The 25,929-nt window shown below is 42.1% G+C and overlaps 1 protein-coding gene across 1 annotated transcript; it reads left to right on the top strand.

The window, feature by feature from the left end:
• The first annotated feature begins 1,457 nt into the window (after window positions 1-1,457).
• On the top strand, window positions 1,458-23,469 carry LOC139412483 (cadherin-related family member 5-like). The gene is made up of 14 exons (XM_071159273.1): window positions 1,458-1,527; window positions 5,556-5,728; window positions 6,136-6,201; window positions 7,160-7,249; window positions 8,287-8,373; window positions 8,570-8,674; window positions 10,700-10,885; window positions 12,532-12,622; window positions 14,389-14,486; window positions 19,202-19,408; window positions 19,667-19,780; window positions 20,512-20,578; window positions 21,513-21,673; window positions 22,872-23,469. Exons 1-14 carry the CDS (start codon window positions 1,458-1,460, stop codon window positions 23,460-23,462), a joined length of 2,106 nt encoding a protein of 701 aa, XP_071015374.1. The 3' UTR covers window positions 23,463-23,469.
• The last annotated feature ends 2,460 nt before the right edge of the window (window positions 23,470-25,929 follow it).

Genomic DNA, 25,929 nt, shown 5'->3' with positions numbered 1-25,929 from the left:
TTTAGGATTGTAGTGAAGTAAAAGCAAAAGTAGTCAACAAAATATAAAAAATATTAAAGTACAGATTCCCCAAAATACGACTTAAGTACTTTACACCACTACACAGTGGCAATAATGTAATTACTTGTTAAGTCAATAAAGTTCGGAATTGAAATATTGCAGATTCTAAAATAAATGTTTGTTGCGGCAGCATACTGATCAGCTACCAAAATATATATATATATTGTTTTTCATAGGATATACAACTGTCCTGTATAGGCTTCCTGAACCTATGAGCCGTCCTCGCGCTCTCTCCCATCTTGAATAGAACGTTGTTGTGCGTAAAACCAGTCAATTAATGGCAAATTATAGAGTCAGTCACCCTCAAAACACTAGTTTACTAGGGATTGTTTCATTATGCAGTGTACTATCTATAGCTATACACAGTATTTATTAACTTCTTATCAAAGTAACATCTCAAATAGCCTAACAATAAGGGGGGAAGTAGTCTGCTTGAGGATACTGTACTTTCAGACACTTTATGGTTGAACTCCACGGGTTTTGTCTGGCTGATAGCCTTAACAAATGGGCTAAATTCAATTGAATTCAAATCAAATTTTATCCACCACGGCCTGTCGGCCCAATTTGCCGACCCAACTGTTTTCTATGCTGAGTATTGCAAACCCAGACATTCCTGAGACATCTGGAATTATATGTAAATTGCGCTGCACATAATTCAAATTCATTGTTGGATGATGGATGCCAAGATATACCAGAGATAAGGGACCGTTGATATTGTAACCACACAACTCAAACTCCGGTTCGCCAGTAGCCTATGAACGAAACTGTTGTCTGCTAAAGATGATGGTCTGTTCGCATCTGCAAATGTATGGGCTTTCCAGTACCCAGACGACCTGCCCCAAGAGCTTCCTATAGACTTCATCTATTTCCGTAACGTGTTGAGAGCGGGAATTAAGGAGAATGCGAGGCTCAATTAATTAAAGATGGTACAGAATAGAAGATATACTACTAAGATATATACTACTGTATTTGAAGAACAACTCCGTTCTGCCCATTTTCCCTGATGTTGCTATGGCAATCAAGCAGGTTTTTGTTTACCTTCCCTGTATTTGTTGCTTCTGTGAAGAGATCTGTTTTCTAAATTGAAACTCATTAAGAAGTACATATGAAGCATTAAGCTCTGGGTCTGATATGCGCTGTTGAACACCTGAGTAAACTCCGCTCATTAACACTGGCGCCGTCGTAGTCTTGACCACGACATATATTCACCGATATCCCCTTATACTTTCAATCAGTTAATTTTTTAATTTTCACCTTTTCAGTCACATTCCTGAAGCCCAATAAACAAACAATCACTTAGCTCTCTAGTACATATGGACATTAAAAAGGTTAATGAATGACTTGTTGGAGGGTTACTCTCAAAATGATTTATTATACAAAATAAAATATAGACATCGATGACAGGAGCGTGTGCACCCACACCTCGTGGGTCTCCCACCTTGCGGGTAACGCCTACGGGTCCTACGGGTCCGTCATCCTCCGTCACTAATGATCCTCAGCAACAACCACAAAGCCACGACGGCGTTCATAGAGGAGGCAAATGAAGGTTAACGAAACAACGGAATTAAATGGAATGGTAATGTCGGCTATATACCAAATGAATGGAACTAACAGTTTAATTTGAGTGTGTTTATTACGCCTACAGACTGTCGATACTGATAATGGCTATTATTTAACGTGATAGAAATAGGAGATAGAGAAAGTCGGGGTAGCCTATAATTAAGACATTCGAGAGTGCACATCCCCGCAAGTTAAAAGGTCATTTTAAAAGGTCATTTAAATTCTGCATAATGACACAGCCTTTCATAAACTTTATTGTGGGAAAGTTGATAGGTTGAAATGCTTCAGTTTGTTGCCTTATGACTGGTTTCACATTTGTCTTGCGATTATTAGGTAAAATAAATCTAAAGCTAAGTGTCATTTCTATTTACAATCCCCTTGTCCAAACGGATTACTCATTTACCTAGCTCTTATCAATGGCTCTTATCAATAACTCTTATCAATAGCTCTTATCAATAGCTCTTATCAATAGCTCTTATCAATAGCTCTGATCAATAGCTCTGATCAATAGCTCTGATCAGGTTGTGAATTACAGTGCGTGGAGAATGGTGCTATTTATAGTTCCACTTGGAACTGACAGGTTCGCTAGACCTTATTCATGGTTTCCTGGCGCATAAAGGTGGTGGAATTCTGAGGGAATTAAGTCGAGGTCAGAATAGGGTGTAGATACACCTCCTCCACTACACCTTCATTAATGCAGTGTATCTGTAGACACACTTCCTCCACCACACCTCCATTAATACAGTGTATCTGTAGACACGCCTCCTCCACCACACCTTCATTAATACAGTGTATCTGTAGAAACGCCTCCTCCACCACACCTCCATTAATACAGTGTATCTGTAGACACACCTCCTCCACCACACCTCCATTAATACAGTGTATCTGTAGACACACCTCCATTAATACAGTGTATCTGTAGACACACCTCCTCCACCACACCTCCATTAATACAGTGTATCCTTCACCATAGTTTGTTGCTGTTTGTGTGCATGTCTGAGGTCAATCCATTTTCAAATTCAGCCAATTCCAATGTCTTGTACTTTCTGAATGAACTGAATGTAAATGGAACCCCAACCCTTAATCTGTATCTGTTTCACCTCCTTTCTCATCATCCCATCTCTCAGTCTGTAAGGTTTCTCCTGACCCCTGTATCTGTGTCTGTTTCACATCTCTCTCTGTATGTACAGTTTCTCCTGACCACTGTATCTGTGTCAGTTTGACATCTCTCTCAGTCTGTACAGTTTCTCCTGACCCCTGTATCTGTGTCTGTTTGACATCTCTCTCAGTATGTAAGGTTTCTCCTGACCCCTGTATCTGTGTCTGTTTCACATCTCTCTCAGTCTGTACAGTTTCTCCTGACCCCTGTATCTGTGTCTGTTTCATATCTCTATCTTTAGTCTGTACAGTTTCTCCTGACCCCTGTATCTGTGTCTGTTTCACATCTCTCTCAGTCTGTACAGTTTCTCCTGACCCGTGTACCTGTGTCTGTTTCACATCTCTCTCAGTCTGCACAGTTTCTCCTGACCCGTGTACCTGTGTCTGTTTCACATCTCTCTCAGTCTGCACAGTTTCTCCTGACCCTGTATCTGTATCTGTGCAGACTGAGAGAGATGTGAAACAGACACAGGTACAGGGGTCAGGAGAAACTGTGCAGACAGAGAGATGTGAAACAGTTTCTCCTGACCCCTGTATCTGTGTCTGTTTCACATCTCTCTCAGTCTGTACAGTTTCTCCTGACCACTGTATCTGTGTCTGTTTCACATCTCTCTCAGTCTGTACAGTTTCTCCTGACCCCTGTATCTGTGTCTGTTTCACATCTCTCTCAGTCTGTACAGTTTCTCCTGACCCCTGTATCTGTGTCTGTTTCACATCTCTCTCAGTCTGTACAGTTTCTCCCGACCCCTGTATCTGTGTCTGTTTCACATCTCTATCTTTAGTCTGTACAGTTTCTCCTGACCCCTGTATCTGTGTCTGTTTCACATCTCTCTCAGTCTGTACAGTTTCTCCTGACCCTGTATCTGTATCTGTGCAGACTGAGAGAGATGTGAAACAGACACAGGTACAGGGGTCAGGAGAATCTGTGCAGACTGAGAGAGATGTCAAACAGACACAGGTACAGGGGTCAGGAGAAACTGTGCAGACAGAGAGATGTGAAACAGTTTCTCCTGACCCCTGTATCTGTGTCTGTTTCACATCTCTCTCAGTCTGTACAGTTTCTCCTGACCCCTGTATCTGTGTCTGTTTCACATCTCTCTCGGTATGTACAGTTTCTCCTGACCCGTGTATCTGTGTCTGTTTGACATCTCTCTCAGTCTGTACAGTTTCTCCTGACCCCTGTATCTGTGTCTGTTTCACATCTCTCTCAGTCTGTACAGTTTCTCCTGACCCCTGTATCTGTGTCTGTTTCACATCTCTATCTTTAGTCTGTACAGTTTCTCCTGACCCCTGTATCTGTGTCTGTTTCACATCTCTCTCAGTCTGTACAGTTTCTCCTGACCCGTGTACCTGTGTCTGTTTCACATCCTGCTCAGTCTGCACAGTTTCTCCTGACCCGTGTACCTGTGTCTGTTTCACATCTCTCTCAGTCTGCACAGTTTCTCCTGACCCGTGTACCTGTGTCTGTTTCACATCTCTCTCAGTCTGCACAGTTTCTCCTGACCCTGTATCTGTATCTGTGCAGACTGAGAGAGAGGTGAAACAGACACAGGTACAGGGGTCAGGAGAAACTGTGCAGACAGAGAGATGTAAAACAGTTTCTCCTGACCCCTGTACCTGTGTCTGTTTCACATCTCTCTCAGTCTGTACAGTTTCTCCTGACCCCTGTACCTGTGTCTGTTTCACATCTCTCTCAGTCTGTACAGTTTCACCTGACCCCTGTATCTGTGTCTGTTTCACATCTCTCTCAGTCTGTACAGTTTCTCCTGACCCCTGTATCTGTGTCTGTTTCACATCTCTCTCAGTCTGTACAGTTTCTCCTGACCCCTGTATCTGTGTCTGTTTCACATCTCTATCTTTAGTCTGTACAGTTTCTCCTGACCCCTGTATCTGTGTCTGTTTCACATCTCTCTCAGTCTGTACAGTTTCTCCTGACCCGTGTACCTGTGTCTGTTTCACATCCTGCTCAGTCTGCACAGTTTCTCCTGACCCGTGTACCTGTGTCTGTTTCACATCTCTCTCAGTCTGCACAGTTTCTCCTGACCCGTGTACCTGTGTCTGTTTCACATCTCTCTCAGTCTGCACAGTTTCTCCTGACCCTGTATCTGTATCTGTGCAGACTGAGAGAGAGGTGAAACAGACACAGGTACAGGGGTCAGGAGAAACTGTGCAGACAGAGAGATGTGAAACAGTTTCTCCTGACCCCTGTACCTGTGTCTGTTTCACATCTCTCTCAGTCTGTACAGTTTCTCCTGACCCCTGTACCTGTGTCTGTTTCACATCTCTCTCAGTCTGTACAGTTTCACCTGACCCCTGTATCTGTGTCTGTTTCACATCTCTCTCAGTCTGTACAGTTTCTCCTGACCCCTGTATCTGTGTCTGTTTCACATCTCTCTCGGTATGTACAGTTTCTCCTGACCCCTGTATCTGTGTCTGTTTGACATCTCTCTCAGTCTGTACAGTTTCTCCTGACCCCTGTATCTGTGTCTGTTTGACATCTCTCTCAGTCTGTACAGTTTCACCTGACCCGTGTACCTGTGTCTGTTTCACATCTCTCTCAGTCTGTAAAGTTTCTCCTGACCCCTGTACCTGTGTCTGTTTCACATCTCTCTCAGTCTGTACAGTTTCTCCTGACCCCTGTATCTGTGTCTGTTTCACATCTCTCTCAGTCTGTACAGTTTCACCTGACCCCTGTATCTGTGTCTGTTTGACATCTCTCTCAGTCTGTACAGTTTCTCCTGACCCCTGTATCTGTGTCTGTTTGACATCTCTCTCAGTCTGTACAGTTTCTCCTGACCCTGTGTCTATAAAAGAGAACAGCACTGTGGACGTTCTAGTAGCCAGAATTACCTGTAGTGATGGTGTTCAGCTGACCGTCACGGAGAACCCTGCGGAGGCTTTCTACCTGCGGGGGACGGACCTCATCGCCAAGAGAGGACTGGACTTTGAGGTGAGAGCTCTAGGGCAATGTATCAAGCTGAACTAGGATCAGTTTTGCTTTGTAGAATACAATGAATACAAGCTGGGGGTGCTGATCCTGGATCAGAACTCCTACTCTGAGATACTTGATACGTACAGCGTCAGACCTTAACATCCATAGCAATTTTTAACATGTCACAAAGTGCATTTATTTTAAAACTGTGTTTTCTTCTTGGACAAGTTCAGCTAGTGTTGTGAGATATGGCTTGACTGCAAAGTAGTTGACCTGGAACGTTGCCATGAACTGACTCAGTTACAGGGGTCAAAGGTCATTTTTCCATTGACAAAAAAGAAAGGTCAAAAGAAAGGTGGAGGGACAACGAGGCATTCTGTCTATGGTGTGAAATAACAGCTGCTGCATTTGTGTCCGTTTCCTAGTCTCTGCCCCGTGTGGATGATGCTCTGTGGGTCAGGGTGCGCTGCAACAGAACTGGCTCCAGATCAGTGAGTAGTAGGGATGACATGTCTCATGGTCATGGGGCTGTGGGTCAGGGTGCGCTGCAACAGAACTGGCTCCAGATCAGTGAGTAGTAGGGATGACATGTCTCATGGTCATGGGGCTGTGGGTCAGGGTGCGCTGCAACAGAACTGGCTCCAGATCAGTGAGTAGTAGGGATGACATGTCTCATGGTCATGGGTTATGTCCCAAATTGTACCTTATAGGGCTCTGGTCTATAGTAGTACCACTATGTAGGGAATAGGGCTCTGGTCTATAGTAGTGTACTTTATAGGGAATAGGGCTCTGGTCTATAGTAGTACCACTATATAGGGAATAGGGCTCTGGTCTATAGTAGTACCACTATATAGGGAATAGGGCTCTGGTCTATAGTAGTACCACTATATAGGGAATAGGGCTCTGGTCTATAGTAGTACCACTATATAGGGAATAGGGCTCTGGTTTATAGTAGTACCACTATATAGGGAATAGGGCTCTGGTCTATAGTAGTACAACTATATAGGGAATAGGGCTCTGGTCTATAGTAGTACCACTATATAGGGAATAGGGCTCTGGTCTATAGTAGTACCACTATATAGGGAATAGGGCTCTGGTCTATAGTAGAACCGCTATATAGGGAATAGGGCTCTGGTCTATAGTAGTACCACTATATAGGGAATAGGGCTCTGGTCTATAGTAGTACCACTATATAGGGAATAGGGCTCTGGTCTATAGTAGTACCACTGTATAGGGAATAGGGCTCTGGAATCCTAAGCATCAGTTAGTCTCTATTTCTGGGCTGTGCCTGTCAAACCAAAGGTCAAAGGTCAAACCATAATTCTGCTCTCTATGGGTGAAGAAGTTCAATGTGTAAAATATCAACATGCTTTCACATCAAGTCTTCAACTCTAAAAAATAAGTAGGTTCTATAAAATGCCAACTAATAACGATTCCCTCTTTTCTAAGGTGAACGTGTCTGTGGAAGTTTTCATTGAAAATGTGAACGATAATCCTCCAAACTTCGCTCAGAGTCATTACGTTCTCCAGGTGAACGAGGTGAGACCTTCTTCTATTTACTATGTACCTAACAGCATTAGACACTTCTCCGTGGGCCCAACAATACCATGGTGATTATGTTATGATGACAATAGTAATTAACTACTTGCACCCTTCATACAATACCACATCAGTTTGAATGAATAAACTTTCCATATCGGTACATTTCCATGAAGAACTTACTGTAATATAATATGTTGACTCTGAGCCCTCTCTCTCCCACAGCTGACTCCTGTGAACACCAGTGTTGGTCGGATAGAGGCCACAGACATTGACTCTGAGCCCTCTCTCTCTCACAGCTGACTCCTGTGAACACCAGTGTTGGTCGGATAGAGGCCACAGACATTGACTCTGAGCCCTCTCTCTCCCACAGCTGACTCCTGTGAACACCAGTGTTGGTCGGATAGAGGCCACAGACATTGACTCTGAGCCCTCTCTCTCCCACAGCTGACTCCTGTGAACACCAGTGTTGGTCGGATAGAGGCCACAGACATTGACTCTGAGCCCTCTCTCTCCCACAGCTGACTCCTGTGAACACCAGTGTTGGTCGGATAGAGGCCACAGACATTGACTCTGAGCCCTCTCTCTCCCACAGCTGACTCCTGTGAACACCAGTGTTGGTCGGATAGAGGCCACAGACATTGACTCTGAGCCCTCTCTCTCCCACAGCTGACTCCTGTGAACACCAGTGTTGGTCGGATAGAGGCCACAGACATTGACTCTGAGCCCTCTCTCTCTCACAGCTGACTCCTGTGAACACCAGTGTTGGTCGGATAGAGGCCACAGACATTGACTCTGAGCCCTCTCTCTCCCACAGCTGACTCCTGTGAACACAGGTGTTGGTCGGATAGAGGCCACAGACATTGACTCTGAGCCCTCTCTCTCCCACAGCTGACTCCTGTGAACACCAGTGTTGGTCGGATAGAGGCCACAGACATTGACTCTGAGCCCTCTCTCCCACAGCAGACTCCTGTGAACACCAGTGTTGGTCGGATAGAGGCCACAAACATTGACTCTGAGCCCTCTCTCTCCCACAGCTGACTCCTGTGAACACCAGTGTTGGTCGGATAGAGGCCACAGACATTGACTCTGAGCCACTGTACTATCGTTTAGAGTCAGCCACGGTAAGACATTCCCTCCATCACAGATGAACGCTATCACTGATCTGTTGATGCTGCTGTCTTGGTCCAGGTCTCTCCTGAAAAATAGATAGATATTTTTTTATCTCAACAAGACAAACCTGGTATAAATAAAGGTTCAGTCAAATCATTGCTCAGCAGTTAGAAGATTAAACACGTTTGTCATGGTTGGTGTCACCAGAACAGGTATCTACGACTGGAGAACGCCAACACCCCCAACATACTGGTGCATAACATGATCGACTACGACTCCGTCCAAAAGATCTCCCTGGTCTTACATGTACAGGTATACTGTTGTTTACATTCTGCCCTACTGTTCATGTCAAATGGGATTACCAAGTGTTCTAGAAATATACTAGAATCTGTAAAGTGTTCTAGAAATATACTAGAATCTGTAAAGTATTCCAGAAAGATACTAGAATCTGTAAAGTGCTCTAGAAATATACTAGAATATGTAAAGTATTCCAGAAATATACTAGAATCTGTAAAATATTCAAGAAATATACTAGAATCTGTAAAGTATTCAATAAATATACTAGTCTGTGAAGTATTCAAGAAACATACTAGAATCTGTAAAGTATTCAAGAAATATACTAGTCTGTAAAGTATTCAATAAATATACTAGAATATGTAAAGTATTCAATAAATATACTAGTCTGTGAAGTATTCAAGAAACATACTAGAATCTGTAAAGTATTCAAGAAATATACTAGTCTGTAAAGTATTCAAGAAATATACTAGAATCTGTAAAATATTCAATTAGTATACTATAATCTGTAAAGTATTCAAGAAATATACTAGAATATGTAAAGTATTCAAGAAATATACTAGAATCTGTAAAATATTCAATTAATATACTAGAATCTGTAAAGTATTCAAGAAATATACTAGAATCTGTAAAGTATTCAATAAATATACTAGAATCTGTAAAGTATTCAATAAATATATTAGAATCTGTAAAGTATTAAAGAAATATACTAGAATCTGTAAAATGTTAAATAAATATACTAGAATCTGTAAAGTATTCAATAAATATATTATAATCTGTAAAGTATTAAAGAAATATACTAGAATCTGTAAAGTATTAAAGAAATATACTAGAATCTGTAAAAATTATTCAAGAAATATACTAGTCTGTAAAGTATTCAAGAAATATACTAAAATCTGTAAAATATTCAATTAGTATACTAGAATCTGTAAAGTATTCAAGAAATATACTATAATCTGTAAAATGTTCAATAAATATACTAGAATCTGTAAAGTATTAAAGAAATATACTTGTCTGTACAGTATTCAAGAAATATACTAGAATCTGTAAAGTATTCAATAAATATACTAGAATCTGTAAAAAGTATTAAAGAATAATACTATAATCTGTAAAGTATTCAAGAAATATACTATAATCTGTAAAGTATTCAAGAAATGTACTAGAATCTGTAAAGTATTCAATAAATATACTAGAATCTGTAAAGTATTCAAGAAATATACTAGAATCTGTAAAAAGTATTCAAGAAATATACTAGTCTGTAAAGTATTCAAGAAATATACTAGAATCTGTAAAATATTCAATTAGTATACTAGAACCTGTAAAGTATTCAAGAAATATACTATAATCTGTAAAGTATTCAAGAAATATACTATAATCTGTAAAATGTTCAATAAATATACTAGAATCTGTAAAGTATTCAATGAATATATTATAATCTGTAAAGTATTAAAGAAATATACAAGAATCTGTAAAGTATTCAAGAAATATACTAGAATCTGTAAAGTATTCAAGAAATATACTATAATCTGTAAAGTATTCAAGAAATATACTATAATCTGTAAAGTATTCAATAATATACTAGAATCTGTAAAGTATTCAATAAATATACACGTCTGTAAAGTATTCAAGAAATATACTAGAATCTGTTAAGTATTCAAGAAATATACTAGAATCTGTAAAAAGTATTCAAGAAATATACTAGTCTGTAAAGTATTCAAGAAATATACTAGAATCTGTAACGTATTCAATAAATATCCTAGAGTCTGTAAAGTATTCAAGAAATATACTAGAATCTGTAAATTATTCAATAAATATACTATAATCTGTAAAGTATTCAATAAATATACTAGAATCTGTAAAGTATTCCAGAAATATACTAGAATCTGTAAAGTATTCCAGAAATATACTCTAATCTGTAAAGTATTCCAGAAATATACTAGAATCTGTAAAATAACATAATCCTATAGTAGAGAACCAGGATCTGCTGTCCTCAGCTCAATGCCCTTTGACCTTCCTTGACAATCTATTAATACCATCTCCCAGGACACGTATAACGTTTCTGAGTCCGGCGAGCCTTCGTTCACTGCCGTGGTGACCATCACGGTTAACGTGAAGGACGTTGACAACCGTCCACCGTGGTTCCAGCCCTGTGTCAGAACCAACCTGGGGATAGCCAAACTGTGTGTCAGCTCCGGCTACAAGGCAAAGGTCAACCTCACAGAGAAAGAGGTGTGTGTTACAGTATATCTGTGTAACTTAACAGAGAGAGGTGTGTGAGACAGTATATCTGTGTACCTGAACAGAGAGAGAGGTGTGTGATACAGTATATCTGTGTACCTGAACAGAGAGAGGTGTGTGATACAGTATATCTGTGTACCTGAACAGAGATAGGTGTGTGATACAGTATATCTGTGTACCTGAACAGAGAGAGGTGTGATACAGTACATCTGTGTACCTGAACAGAGAGAGGTGTGTGATACAGTATATCTGTGTACCTGAACAGAGAGAGGTGTGTGTTACAGTATATCTGTGTATCTGAACATAGAGAGGTGCGTGATACAGTATATCTGTGTACCTGAACAGAGAGGTGTGATACAGTATATCTGTGTACCTGAACAGAGAGAGGAACTTCTCTTCTTCATGTTGATAAAGTTGACCTGTTCTCCTTCATCAGTAGTCCACATCATACATCTTCTAGAAGTGCCACATCCACTTGTAGAGTACTTATAGTGTATTTTAGAAATCGCGGTGCATTTGATTTAGCTTAAGAGTTTTCACTTTTGGGACTATTCAATTGGTTCCATTAAACAGGGCAAACTCAACCAGGTGCAGCTCAGGTATTTCACATACAGTATGTATTGGACCCTGGTCTGTTGTTGTCCACAGGACGGTGCTTTATCTCTGAACCCTGGTCTGTTGTTGTCCACAGGACGGTGCTTTATCTCTGAACCCTGGTCTGTTGTTGTCCACAGGACGGTGCTCTATCTCTGAACCCTGGTCTGTTGTTGTCCACAGGACGGTGCTTTATCTCTGAACCCTGGTCTGTTGTTGTCCACAGGACGGTGCTTTATCCCTGAACCCTGGTCTGTTGTTGTCCACAGGACGGTGCTTTATCTCTGAACCCTGGTCTGTTGTTGTCCACAGGACGGTGCTTTATCTCTGAACCCTGGTCTGTTGTTGTCCACAGGACGGTGCTTTATCTCTGAACCCTGGTCTGTTGTTGTCCACAGGACGGTGCTTTATCTCTGAACCCTGGTCTGTTGTTGTCCACAGGACGGTGCTTTATATCTGGAGCCTGGTCTGTTGTTGTCCACAGAACGGTGCTCTATCTCTGAACCCTGGTCTGTTGTTGTCCACAGGACGGTGCTCTATCTCTGAACCCTGGTCTGTTGTTGTCCACAGGACGGTGCTTTATCTCTGAACCCTGGTCTGTTGTTGTCCACAGGACGGTGCTTTATCTCTGGAGCCTGGTCTGTTGTTGTCCACAGGACGGTGCTCTATCTCTGAACCCTGGTCTGTTGTTGTCCACAGGACGGTGCTTTATCTCTGAACCCTGGTCTGTTGTTGTCCACAGGACGGTGCTTTATCTCTGAACCCTGGTCTGTTGTTGTCCACAGGACGGTGCTTTATCTCTGAACCCTGGTCTGTTGTTGTCCACAGGACGGTGCTTTATCTCTGAACCCTGGTCTGTTGTTGTCCACAGGACGGTGCTTTATCTCTGAACCCTGGTCTGTTGTTGTCCACAGGACGGTGCTTTATCTCTGAACCCTGGTCTGTTGTTGTCCACAGGACGGTGCTTTATCTCTGAACCCTGGTCTGTTGTTGTCCACAGGACGGTGCTCTATCTCTGAACCCTGGTCTGTTGTTGTCCACAGGACGGTGCTCTATCTCTGGAGCCTGGTCCGTTATACGCCAAGGATGGAGACAGAAACAGGAGTGAGATGATCAACTACAGGATACTTAGAGGTACAACAGGTCTTTATGTTCTCCCCACAGTAATCTAGTGTTGATGTTCTCCTCACAGTTATCTAGTGTTGATGTTCTCCTCACAGTAATCTAGTGTTGATGTTCTCCTCACAGTTATCTAGTTTTAATGTTCTCCTCACAGTAATCTAGTTTTAATGTTCTCCTCACAGTTATCTAGTGTTGATGTTCTCCTCACAGTTATCTAGTGTTGATGTTCTCCTAACAGTAATCTAGTTTTAATGTTCTCCTCACAGTAAGATGTATTTTACCTTATGAAGATGGAGACGCTGCCAGTAAAGGTGGTAATTGGGAGCATGTACAATGTCAGGGACTTCCTGTTCTCTTTACATTATCAGCTGAGCATCAAAGTTTTTTATAAGGATGTGCGTATTACCACAAAGTTTTCTATATTATAAAAATATATCATAATTGATCAGATATCATCATACTGGTTTCTCCTCTGTATCTCATAGCAGACTGATCTTGACTTCACGGTTTCTCCTCTGTATCTCATAGCAGACTGATCTTGACTTCATGGTTTCTCCTCTGTATCTCATAGCAGACTGATCTTGACTTCACGGTTCCTCCTCTGTATCTCATAGCAGACTGATCTTGACTTCACGGTTCCTCCTCTGTATTTCATAGCAGACTGATCTTGACTTCACGGTTCCTCCTCTGTATCTCATAGCAGACTGATCTTGACTTCACGGTTTCTCCTCTGTATCTCATAGCAGACTGATCTTGACTTCACGGTTCCTCCTCTGTATCTCATAACAGACTGATCTTGACTTCACGGTTCCTCCTCTGTATCTCATAGCAGACTGATCTTGACTTCACGGTTTCTCCTCTGTATCTCATAGCAGACTGATCTTGACTTCACGGTTCCTCCTCTGTATCTCATAGCAGACTGATCTTGACTTCACGGTTCCTCCTCTGTATCTCATAGCAGACTGATCTTGACTTCTCGGTTCCTCCTCTGTATCTCATAGCAGACTGATCTTGACTTCACGGTTCCTCCTCTGTATCTCATAGCAGACTGATCTTGACTTCACGGTTCCTCCTCTGTATCTCATAGCAGACTGATCTTGACTTCACGGTTCCTCCTCTGTATCTCATAGCAGACTGATCTTGACTTCACGGTTCCTCCTCTGTATCTCATAGCAGACTGATCTTGACTTCACGGTTCCTCCTCTGTATCTCATAGCAGACTGATCTTGACTTCACGGTTTCTCCTCTGTATCTCATAACAGACTGATCTTGACTTCACGGTTCCTCCTCTGTATCTCATAGCAGACTGATCTTGACTTCACGGTTTCTCCTCTGTATCTCATAGCAGACTGATCTTGACTTCACGGTTCCTCCTCTGTATCTCATAGCAGACTGATCTTGACTTCACGGTTCCTCCTCTGTATCTCATAGCAGACTGATCTTGACTTCTCGGTTCCTCCTCTGTATCTCATAGCAGACTGATCTTGACTTCACGGTTCCTCCTCTGTATCTCATAGCAGACTGATCTTGACTTCACGGTTCCTCCTCTGTATCTCATAGCAGACTGATCTTGACTTCACGGTTCCTCCTCTGTATCTCATAGCAGACTGATCTTGACTTCACGGTTCCTCCTCTGTATCTCATAGCAGACTGATCTTGACTTCACGGTTCCTCCTCTGTATCTCATAGCAGACTGATCTTGACTTCAAGGTTCCTCCTCTGTATCTCATAGCAGACTGATCTTGACTTCACGGTTTGTGTATCTTTCCCCCCCCCAGGGAATGAAGGCAGCATCTTCCAGATCGATGAGGAGACGGGAAACATCTCCATGGCCAAAGCGGCAGACATAGCAGGCCCAATAACCCTCACTGTCCTGGTAAGAGATGTCTTTTCAATCTGTATTTCCATCTGTGCACTCAATTACTTCTTTTGGCATATAATCGATTGAAAGCTCTGATTGTGTTCAACATTGAAATTGATCTTCAGATCATGGATCTTTTCAAATGAAGATGAATGAGATCATCTTACTAGAACATAATTTTGGGTTTCAGAAATACATTTTTATAAACATATAGTTCATAAAGTAGCTATAAACTTTCTAAAATATATTTCTAAAAGTCACTAATATAAAATACACTGTGGTGACTTGATCTGATCTTATTTGTGTTTGAGAAGAATTCTAGTTTATGACATAGTTTATCTAGTTTATGACCTAGTTTATCTAGTTTATGACCTAGTTTATCTAGTTTATGACCTAGTTTATCTAGTTTATGACATAGTTTATCTAGTTTATGACCTAGTTTATCTAGTTTATGACATAGTTTATGACCTAGTTTATCTAGTTTATGACGTAGTTTATCTAGTTTATGACATAGTTTATCTAGTTTATGACCTAGTTTATCTAGTTTATGACATAGTTTATCTAGTTTATGACCTAGTTTATGACGTAGTTTATCTAGTTTATGACATAGTTTATCTAGTTTATGACATAGTTTATCTAGTTTATGACATAGTTTATCTAGTTTATGACATAGTTTATCTAGTTTATGACATAGTTTATCTAGTTTATGACATAGTTTATCTAGTTTATGACATAGTTTATCTAGTTTATGACATAGTTTATCTAGTTTATGACATAGTTTATGACGTAGTTTATCTAGTTTATGACCTAGTTTATCTAGTTTATGACATAGTTTATCTAGTTTATGACCTAGTTTATCTAGTTTATGACATAGTTTATGACCTAGTTTATCTAGTTTATGACGTAGTTTATCTAGTTTATGACATAGTTTATCTAGTTTATGACCTAGTTTATCTAGTTTATGACATAGTTTATCTAGTTTATGACCTAGTTTATCTAGTTTAGGACATAGTTTATGACCTAGTTTATGACATAGTTTATCTAGTTTATGACATAGTTTATCTAGTTTATGACCTAGTTTATCTAGTTTATGACCTAGTTTATCTAGTTTATGACATAGTTTATCTAGTTTATGACATAGTTTATCTAGTTTATGACCTAGTTTATCTAGTTTATGACCTAGTTTATCTAGTTTATGACATAGTTTATCTAGTTTATGACATAGTTTATCTAGTTCATGACATAGTTTATCTAGTTTATGACATAGTTTATGACCTAGTTTATGACATAGTTTATCTAGTTTATGACATAGTTTATCTAGTTTATGACATAGTTTATCTAGTTCATGACATAGTTTATCTAGTTTATGACATAGTTTATGACCTAGTTTATGACATAGTTTATCTAGTTTATGACATAGTTTATCTAGTTTATGACATAGTTTATCTAGTTTATTACATAGTTTATCTAGTTCATGACATAGTTTATCTAGTTTATTACATAGTTTATCTAGTTTATGACATAGTTTATCTAGTTTATGACATAGTAATCTGGAAACCCAGAACTAAATCTTGCGTGTGCTGGTCATGCTATTTGATGTTTATATGAACAGTCTGTCACAGGAGACTACAGACAGCCAGCAGCATCCCACCATGCATACCACCCAGCATACCACCCTGCATACCACCCTGCATACCATCCAGCATACCACCCTGCATACCACCATGCATCCCACCCTGTATACCACCCTGCATACCACCCTGCATACCACCCAGCATACCACCCTGCATACCACCCAGCATACCACCCTGCATACCACCCTGCATACCACCCAGCATACCACCCTGCATACCACCCAGCATACCACCCTGCATACCACCCTGCATACCACCCAGCATACCACCCTGCATACCACCCTGCATCCCACTGCTGGCTTGCTTCTGAAGCTAAGCAGGGTTGGTCCTGGTCGGTCCCTGGATGGGAGACCAGATGCTGCTGATTTGCTTCTGAAGCTAAGCAGGGTTGGTCCTGGTCGGTCCCTGGATGGGAGTCCAGATGCTGCTGGAAGTGGTGCTGGAGGGCCAGAAGGTGGCACTCTTTCCTCTGGTCTAAGAAAATATATCCCTATACCCCAGGGCAGTGATTGGGGACATTGCCCTGTGTAGGGTGCCGTCTTTCAGATGGGACGTTAAACAGGTGTCCTGACGCTCTGTGGTCACTACAGATCCCATGGCACTTATCATAAGAGTAGGCGTGTTAACCCCGGTGTCCTGACTAAATTCCCAATGGCCTTCATACCATCATGGTCACCTAATCATCCCCAGCTCACAATTGGTTCATTCATCTCCTCTTCTCTCCCCTGTAACTATTCCCCAGATTGTTGCTGTAAATGAGAATGTGTTCTCAGTCAACTTACCTGGTAAAATAACAGGAAAATACAAGGACTAGACTACCTCCCTCTCTCTACTAGATAGACCACCTCCCTCTCTCTACTAGATAGACCACCTCCCTCTCTCTACTAGATAGACCACCTCCCTCTACTAGATAGACTACCTCCCTCTCTCTACTAGATAGACCACCTCCCTCTACTAGATAGACTACCGCCCTCTCTCTACTAGATAGACCACCTCTCTCTACTAGATAGACCACCTCCCTCTACTAGATAGACCACCTCCCTCTACTAGATAGACTACCGCCCTCTCTCTACTAGATAGACCACCTCCCTCTACTAGATAGACTACCTCCCTCTCTCTACTAGATAAACCACACCCTTCTACTAGATAGAACCCCGTCTTAGTGGCCAAACCCTGCTTTCTATACGATTGGAACAGTATCCCCCCCAGCCAGATAGCGTTTGTTGTGAAGACTGTTCCAATTGTATAGAAAGCAGGGTTTGGCCCCTAAGACCAGGTTCTTCTCGTCATGTCCCTGCTGAATGGAGAGGAGGAACCCTCTGATCCTGAGAGGGAATCTGATCCTCATCTATTTGGCCTACGTATATGCGTTACCAAATGACATTTTGATGATAATGATGATACTCAGGAACTAGAGCAAGTTTTGTGGGCAGCAGGTAGCCTAGTGGTTAGAGTGTTGGACTAGTAACCAGCAGGTAGACTAGTGGTTAGATCGTTGGACCAGTAACCAGCAGGTAGACTAGTGGTTAGATCGTTGGACCAGTAACCAGCAGGTAGACTAGTGGTTAGAGTGTTGGACTAGTAACCAGCAGGTAGCCTAGTGGTTAGAGTGTTGGACTAGTAACCAGCAGGTAGCCTAGTGGTTAGAGTGTTGGACCAGTAACCAGCAGGTAGACTAGTGGTTAGATCGTTGGACCAGTAACCAGCAGGTAGCCTAGTGGTTAGAGAGTGGACCAGTAACCAGCAGGTAGACTAGTGGTTAGAGTGTTGGACTAGTAACCAGCAGGTAGCCTAGTGGTTAGAGAGTGGACCAGTAACCAGCAGGTAGCCTAGTGGTTAGAGAGTGGACCAGTAACCAGCAGGTAACCTAGTGGTTAGAGTGTTGGACTAGTAACCAGCAGGTAGTCTAGTGGTTAGAGAGTGGACCAGTAACCAGCAGGTAGACTAGTGGTTAGAGTGTTGGACTAGTAACCAGCAGGTAGACTAGTGGTTAGAGAGTGGACCAGTAACCAGCAGGTAGCCTAGTGGTTAGAGTGTTGGACTAGTAACCAGCAGGTAGTCTAGTGGTTAGATCGTTGGGCCAGTAACCGAAAGGTAGACTAGTGGTTAGAGTGTTGGACTAGTAACCAGCAGGTAGACTAGTGGTTAGATCGTTGGACCAGTAACCAAAAGGTTGCTAGATTGAATCCCTGAGCTGACAAGGTAAAAATCTGTTGTTCTGCCCCTGAACAAGGCAGTTAACCCACTGTTCCTAGGCCGTCATTGTAAATAAGAATATGTTCTTAACTGACTTGCCTACTATGTTAATGACACATAGAGTCCATTAGATGTTGCCTTTATAAATAGTGAGATCATGATGGGGCCAAACCCAGGTTTCTATACAATTAGAACAGTCTTCACAGCAAATGCTATCTGGCTCCTTTCTCATATACCAAGCCCCACCTTCTGACCCATTCCACACATCTGTTGTTTGTCATATAGACCAAAGGGTTGTATCTTTGCTGTAAAAGGCCTCTGTATTCTCTGTATGATTGAGCTCTCGGCAGCACACTTCAGAGTGTTGGGATCGACCAGCTACATTACTGCAATTCTTATTAAATAAAAGGTAAATTGTTTGAAGAATTAACAAAGTCTTTCTCACTTGGTTAGAATTTCCACAACAGGAGTTCCTAACCAATCAATGACCTTAATCACAAGGGGGCGGAGTGATAACCTGCAGACACTAGGCCCTCGGGGACTGGAGATGGACAATACTCTCTTCCATCTCTCCATCTCTCCCTCTCTCCCATCTCTTCCATCTCTTCCATCTCTCCAATCTCCCATCTCTCCATCTCTCCAATCTCTCCCATCTCTCCATCTCTCCAATCTCTCCCTCTCTTCCATCTCTCCCATCTCTCCATCTCTTCCATCTCTCCAATCTCCCATCTCTCACTCTCTCTCCATCTCTCCCATCTCTCCCTCTCTCCCATCTCTCCCTCTCTCCCTCTCTTCCATCTCTCCCATCTCTCCCTCTCTCCATCTCTCCCTCTCTCCCATCTCTCCCTCTCTCCCATCTCTCCCTCTCTCCCATCTCTCCCTCTCTCCCATCTCTCCCAGGCCTCCCAGGTTACCAACAGGGACCAGTTTGCGGTGACTCAGGTCACCATCGAGGTGCTGAGGAAGAGCAGGAACCCTCCGCGGTTTGAGAAGGAGCGTTATGAAGGTTACATCTACAGTAACTCAGTCCCAGAGACCATGATCCTACGAGACAGAACCTCCAACAGACCCTTCAGGGTCAGGGCCAGAGACGAGGACTTTGCCTCCGTAAGAGTCAAAAGGGATCAACATTTAACATTTGAATCATTTTAGCTGACACTTGTCTTACAATCTCCGTCTGTGTTTGTTCATGGGACCTCTACATGTAATGTCACGTCTCATATACAGTAGAGACACACTCGTCTGGCACCGTGAAAGTCCTAGTAATGACACAATTACCTGCAATTCTGGGTAGCTACGCTTCTGTTCTGTGTGGGATTTGAAACACTGACACAACTTTAATCAGCTTGTGTGTGTGTGTTTTAGGGTGTAAACCCAGACATGAGATATGAGGTGCAGTACAGCAGTTATGTCAACGTGACAAACGAAGGGTTTGTTCTTCTCAAGAGGATTGTGAAGACAGAGTCCTTCGCTCTCCAGGTGTGTGGTTACCTGCCTCATTGTTCTTCTGAAGAGGGTTGTGAAGGCAGAGTCCTTCGCTCTCCAGGTGAGTGGTTACCTGTCTCATTGTTCTTCTGAAGAGGGTTGTGAAGGCAGAGTCCTTCGCTCTCCAGGTGAGTGGTTACCTGTCTCATTGTTCTTCTGAAGAGGGTTGTGAAGGCAGAGTCCTTCGCTCTCCAGGTGAGTGGTTACCTGCCCCATTGTTCTTCTGAAGAGGGTTGTGAAGGCAGAGTCCTTCGCTCTCCAGCTGAGTGGTTACCTGCCCCATTGTTCTTCTGAAGAGGGTTGTGAAGACAGAGTCCTTCGCTCTGCAGGTGATTGGTTACCTGCCCCATTGTTCTTCTGAAGAGGGTTGTGAAGGCAGAGTCCTTCGCTCTCCAGGTGAGTGGTTACCTGCCCCATTGTTCTTCTGAAGAGGGTTGTGAAGGCAGAGTCCTTCGCTCTCCAGGTGAGTGGTTACCTGCCTCATTGTTCTTCTGAAGAGGGTTGTGAAGGCAGAGTCCTTCGCTCTGCAGGTGAGTGGTTACCTGCCCCATTGTTCTTCTGAAGAGGGTTGTGAAGGCAGAGTCCTTCGCTCTTCACCTGAGTGGTTACCTGCCTTTTACTAGACTACTATAATTCTTTTGACGAATGTTTTGGTTAATGCTGGGGGTTGCAGAGACATTCCGAGAAATTATAATATTGTATTTTTCCTTGTGATGTGTGTGTAGATTCGTGCTATGGACCTGTCTACAGGGGAGTTTGGTACAGCGGCCCTCTCTGTCCTGGTTATACCAGGTAAGACTTTCACACAGCACCACAAGGGAAGATTAACTCACAGCAAAGGGAAATGAGCCCTTGATGACTGATTGTTCAGATGATCTACTCCTACCAACAGTAGGATCTGTACTCTCCATATTAAAGCCTGTATTAATATACTATGGTGATGATCTACTCCTACCAACAGTAGGATCTGTACTCTCTATATTAAAGCCTGTATTAATATACTATGGTGATGATCTACTCCTACCAACAGTAGGATCTGTACTCTCTATATTAAAGCCTGTATTAATATACGATGGTGATGATCTACTCCTACCAACAGTAGGATCTGTACTCTCTATATTAAAGCCTGTATTAATATACTATGGTGATGATCTACTCCTACCAACAGTAGGATCTGTACTCTCTATATTAAAGCCTGTATTAATATACTATGGTGATGATCTACTCCTACCAACAGTAGGATCTGTACTCTCTATATTAAAGCCTGTATTAATATACTATGGTGATGATCTACTCCTACCAACAGTAGGATCTGTACTCTCTATATTAAAGCCTGTATTAATATACTATGGTGATGATCTACTCCAACCAACAGTAGGATCTGTACTCTCTATATTAAAGCCATTGTCTGCTGTAACGGCTGGATTGATTGATTAATATATTGATTGGTTGGTTGATAACTTGATTGATTAATATATTGATTGGTTGGTTGATAACTTGATTGATTGATTAATATATTGATTGGTTGGTTGATAACTTGATTGATTGATTAATATATTGATTGGTTGGTTGATAACTTGATTGATTAATATATTGATTGGTTGGTTGATAACTTGATTGATTAATATATTGATTGGTTGGTTGATAAGGGTTAGGGTTAGGGATTGATTGATATCTTGACTGGTTGCCTTGACTATTATTTTCTCTGACCTCTGACCCTCTACAGCTGTGGCAGTTCCTTTGCCCTCGGGGGCAGGGTACCGGGCGGGGGACATGGCTCTTCTGGGATTGGTCATGGCAGCCATCTTGGTTCTCTGCTTCATCGTGATTGGCTTCCTGATCTCCCGCCTGAAGAAAGGAGGCGCCAACCTGGATAAGATAACTGAGGTCAGCACCATTCTGTGAGTTCAGCTCAGAACTGATGCTGCGTTCATGACAAGTGGGAAACTCTGATAATACTACTTGTAAACTGGGACCAACGAGTTGTATTCGTTGATGTGCTTAAAACTCGTTGAGCATGCCGATTGGCTAATGGCAAACAAGCAGCGTCAACCATAAACTAACAGCACAGCTTTCAGACACGCAAACTAATTACAGTGCGCAAAAAACATATTAATAGATTATTTATTTTCATGAATAATGTTTTATTGTTGTATTCAACTGCCAAAATTGTTATGGAGGTCATTTCCTTAGTATGTGACATCAGAGGTCAGTATGTGGGAGAAGTCAGAGACGATAGATGAGTTTCCCCCACTAGTAATCACCAGTAGGAAGGCCCTTCATGTGGGTTTCTCCCAGTGGAATGTGACATCAGAGGTCAGTATGTGGGAGAAGTCAGAGACGATAGATGAGTTTCCCCCACTAGTAATCACCAGTAGGAAGGCCCTTCATGTGGGTTTCTCCCAGTGGAATGCAGGTATTGAGGAAGTCCCGCAGCATGACACTTGGTGAAAGTCCTGTCCTGCGAGCGTTTTTGAGACGGCCTGAGCCCTAACAGGAAGGTAACCTAGTGTCAGCACTGTTTGTGTTGTCTTGCCAACACCTTGGCAGGACTTAACAAACAGATCTGAGATCAGGTTAGCAGGCTAGCCGGGGTTGTTGGATGGAGTAGTGATGGCTGGTTCAATAACCCTGGATAGGATTAGACGCTGATTAGAAGGCCTGTGAACAAGGCATTTATCCTGATTGAATTGAACAGCTTCACTGAATATTTATGAGTAGTGCTTCACAGAAGGGCTCTCTGTGTGTTAAAGCAGAATAAATGAACCTAACGCTATGGGAAGGCAGAAGCATCTGTGACATTGAACTATGCCTAGAGATCAATGGTTCATTAACTTGTGCGTAAATGACAGCTTTCTCTCTCTCTCTCTCTCTCTCTCTACTCCTCTCTCTAGTGCTTCAGTTTTTAACTCGTAGGACAACTTTATTGCTATTATTTATGACTATTTATCTACTTGTATTATTTATTTTGTTACTATTTATTCAACCAAATGATATACACACAACACATGCATCTCGTATCCTGTGATCCTTGTACTTGACAGATTTAACATGGTTGCTGTCCTGTCTTCTGTCTTGTCTGCAGTGTCTGGCTCCATGTCTGAAGATGACAAGGCCCCAAGGGAGACCCAAAGACACCCTGCAGTACACCAACGATGGCTACCAGGGTACCGAGGGTGATGCCCTGCGCTGCAGACCCAGACGCCCAGAGCCGGTAGACAAGAGGGGCCGAGGTGCTACTGTCCCTGGGGACAGAGGCAGAGCCATCCCCCTGGAGCGACGCCGGAGCGACCGCCACTGTGGCTTCTGCGGCCTGTACGCCAACCACAACGCCAAGCCCGGCCCGGCCTGCAGCCCTGCTATGGGGGGTGGGAGAGTAGACGGAGGAGACAAGGACGGGGTGAGGTCCATCCTCGCCAAGGGGGGAAGGAAGGAAGGAGGGAAGTCAGTGTGGTTTAAGGAGAACGAGGATGCGTCTGGGATCGAGGTGGAGATCATCCCGGATACTCTGGGTCAGGAAGAGGAGACTGAGGAGGAGGTGTTGGACATGGAGGAGGTGGAGGGGGGAGACAGGAGCATGTCTAGTCAGACAGAGATCGATGGTGGGCATGGGAACCAGGAGAGCCATGGAGAGTCTGATTCAGCTGCTAAAGAGGAAAAAGAGAAGAAGGGTTGAGAGGATATCTGGGTTATATCTGGGTTATATCTGGGTTATATTCTATAGGGAGAGGATATCTGGGTTATAGTCTATAGGGAGAGGATATCTGGGTTATATTCTATAGGGAGAGGATATCTGGGTTATATTCTATAGGGAGAGGATATCTGGGTTATATTCTATATGGAGAGGATATCTGGGTTATATCTGGGTTATATTCTATAGGGAGAGGATATCTGGGTTATAGTCTATAGGGAGAGGATATCTGGGTTATATTCTATAGGGAGAGGATATCTGGGTTATATTCTATAGGGAGAGGATATCTGGGTTATATTCTATAGGGAGAGGATATCTGGGTTATATTCTATAGGGAGAGGATATCTGGGTTATATTCTATAGGGAGAGGATATCTGGGTTATATTCCATAGGGAGAGGATATCTGGGTTATATTCTATAGGGAGAGGATATCTGGGTTATATTCTATAGGGAGAGGATATCTGGGTTATATTCTATAGGGAGAGGATATCTGGGTTATATTCTATAGGGAGAGGATATCTGGGTTATATTCTATAGGGAGAGGATATCTGGGTTATATTCTATAGGGAGAGGATATCTGGGTTATATCTGGGTTATATTCTATAGGGAGAGGATATCTGGGTTATATCTGGGTTATATTCTATAGGGAGAGGATATCTGGGTTATATTCTATAGGGAGAGGATATCTGGGTTATATCTGGGTTATATTCTATAGGGAGGGGATATCTGGGTTATATTCTATAGGGAGAGGATATCTGGGTTATATTCTATAGGGAGAGGATATCTGGGTTATATTCTATAGGGAGAGGATATCTGGGTTATATTCTATAGGGAGAGGATATCTGGGTTATATTCTATAGGAGAGGATATCTGGGTTATATTCTATAGGGAGAGGATATCTGGGTTATATTCTATAGGGAGATGGGGTTATATTCTATAGGGTTATATTCTATAGGGAGATGATATCTGGGAGAGAGATATCTGGGTTATATTCTATAGGGAGAGGATATCTGGGTTATATTCTATAGGGAGAGGATATCTGGGTTATATTCTATAGGGAGAGGATATCTGGGTTATATTCTATAGGGAGAGGATATCTGGGTTATATTCTATAGGGAGAGGATATCTGGGTTATATTCTATAGGGAGAGGATATCTGGGTTATATTCTATAGGGAGAGGATATCTGGGTTATATTCTATAGGGAGAGGATATCTGGGTTATATTCTATAGGGAGAGGATATCTGGGTTATATTCTATAGGGAGAGGATATCTGGGTTATATTCTATAGGGAGAGGATATCTGGGTTATATTCTATAGGGAGAGGATATCTGGGTTATATTCTATAGGGAGAGGATATCTGGGTTATATTCTATAGGGAGAGGATATCTGGGTTATAGTCTATAGGGAGAGGATATCTGGGTTATATTCTATAGGGAGAGGATATCTGGGTTATATTCTATAGGGAGAGGATATCTGGGTTATATTCTATAGGGAGAGGATATCTGGGTTATATTCTATAGGGAGAGGATATCTGGGTTATAGTCTATAGGGAGAGGATATCTGGGTTATATTCTATAGGGAGAGGATATCTGGGTTATATTCTATAGGGAGAGGATATCTGGGTTATAGTCTATAGGGAGAGGATATCTGGGTTATATTCTATAGGGAGAGGATATCTGGGTTATAGTCTATAGGGAGAGGATATCTGGGTTATATTCTATAGGGAGATGATATCTGGGTTATAGTCTATAGGGAGAGGATATCTGGGTTATAGTCTATAGGGAGAGGATATCTGGGTTATATTCTATAGGGAGATGATATCTGGGTTATAGTCTATAGGGAGAGGATATCTGGGTTATAGTCTATAGGGAGAGGATATCTGGGTTATATTCTATAGGGAGAGGATATCTAGGTTATATTCTATAGGGAGAGGATATCTGGGTTATATTCTATAGGGAGAGGATATCTAGGTTATATTCTATAGGGAGAGGATATCTGGGTTATATTCTATAGGGAGAGGATATCTGGGTTATATTCTATAGGGAGATGATATCTGGGTTATATTCTATAGGGAGAGGATATCTGGGTTATATTCTATAGGGAGAGGATATCTGGGTTATATTCTATAGGGAGAGGATATCTGGGTTATATTCTATAGGAGAGGATATCTGGGTTATATTCTATAGGGAGAGGATATCTGGGTTATATTCTATAGGGAGAGGATATCTGGGTTATATTCTATAGGGAGAGGATATCTGGGTTATATTCTATAGGGAGAGGATATCTGGGTTACAGTCTATAGGGAGAGGATATCTGGGTTATATTCTATAGGGAGAGGATATCTGGGTTATATTCTATAGGGAGAGGATATCTGGGTTATATTCTATAGGGAGAGGATATCTGGGTTATATTCTATAGGGAGAGGATATCTGGGTTATATTCTATAGGGAG

This window comes from Oncorhynchus clarkii, chromosome 6, assembly GCF_045791955.1.
Source record: "Oncorhynchus clarkii lewisi isolate Uvic-CL-2024 chromosome 6, UVic_Ocla_1.0, whole genome shotgun sequence".
Classification (NCBI taxonomy): Eukaryota; Metazoa; Chordata; class Actinopteri; order Salmoniformes; family Salmonidae; genus Oncorhynchus; species Oncorhynchus clarkii.
This window is presented reverse-complemented; position numbering and strand designations above follow the sequence as displayed.

Bases quoted from the DNA above. Each gene is read 5' to 3' on its own strand.
- LOC139412483 (XM_071159273.1), top strand. From the start codon at position 1,458: ATGACAGGAGCGTGTGCACCCACACCTCGTGGGTCTCCCACCTTGCGG. The intron at 10,886-12,531 runs GTGTGTGTTACA...TGTTGTCCACAG, and splicing joins TCAACCTCACAGAGAAAGAG to GACGGTGCTCTATCTCTGGA. The intron at 14,487-19,201 runs GTAAGAGATGTC...CATCTCTCCCAG, and splicing joins CAATAACCCTCACTGTCCTG to GCCTCCCAGGTTACCAACAG.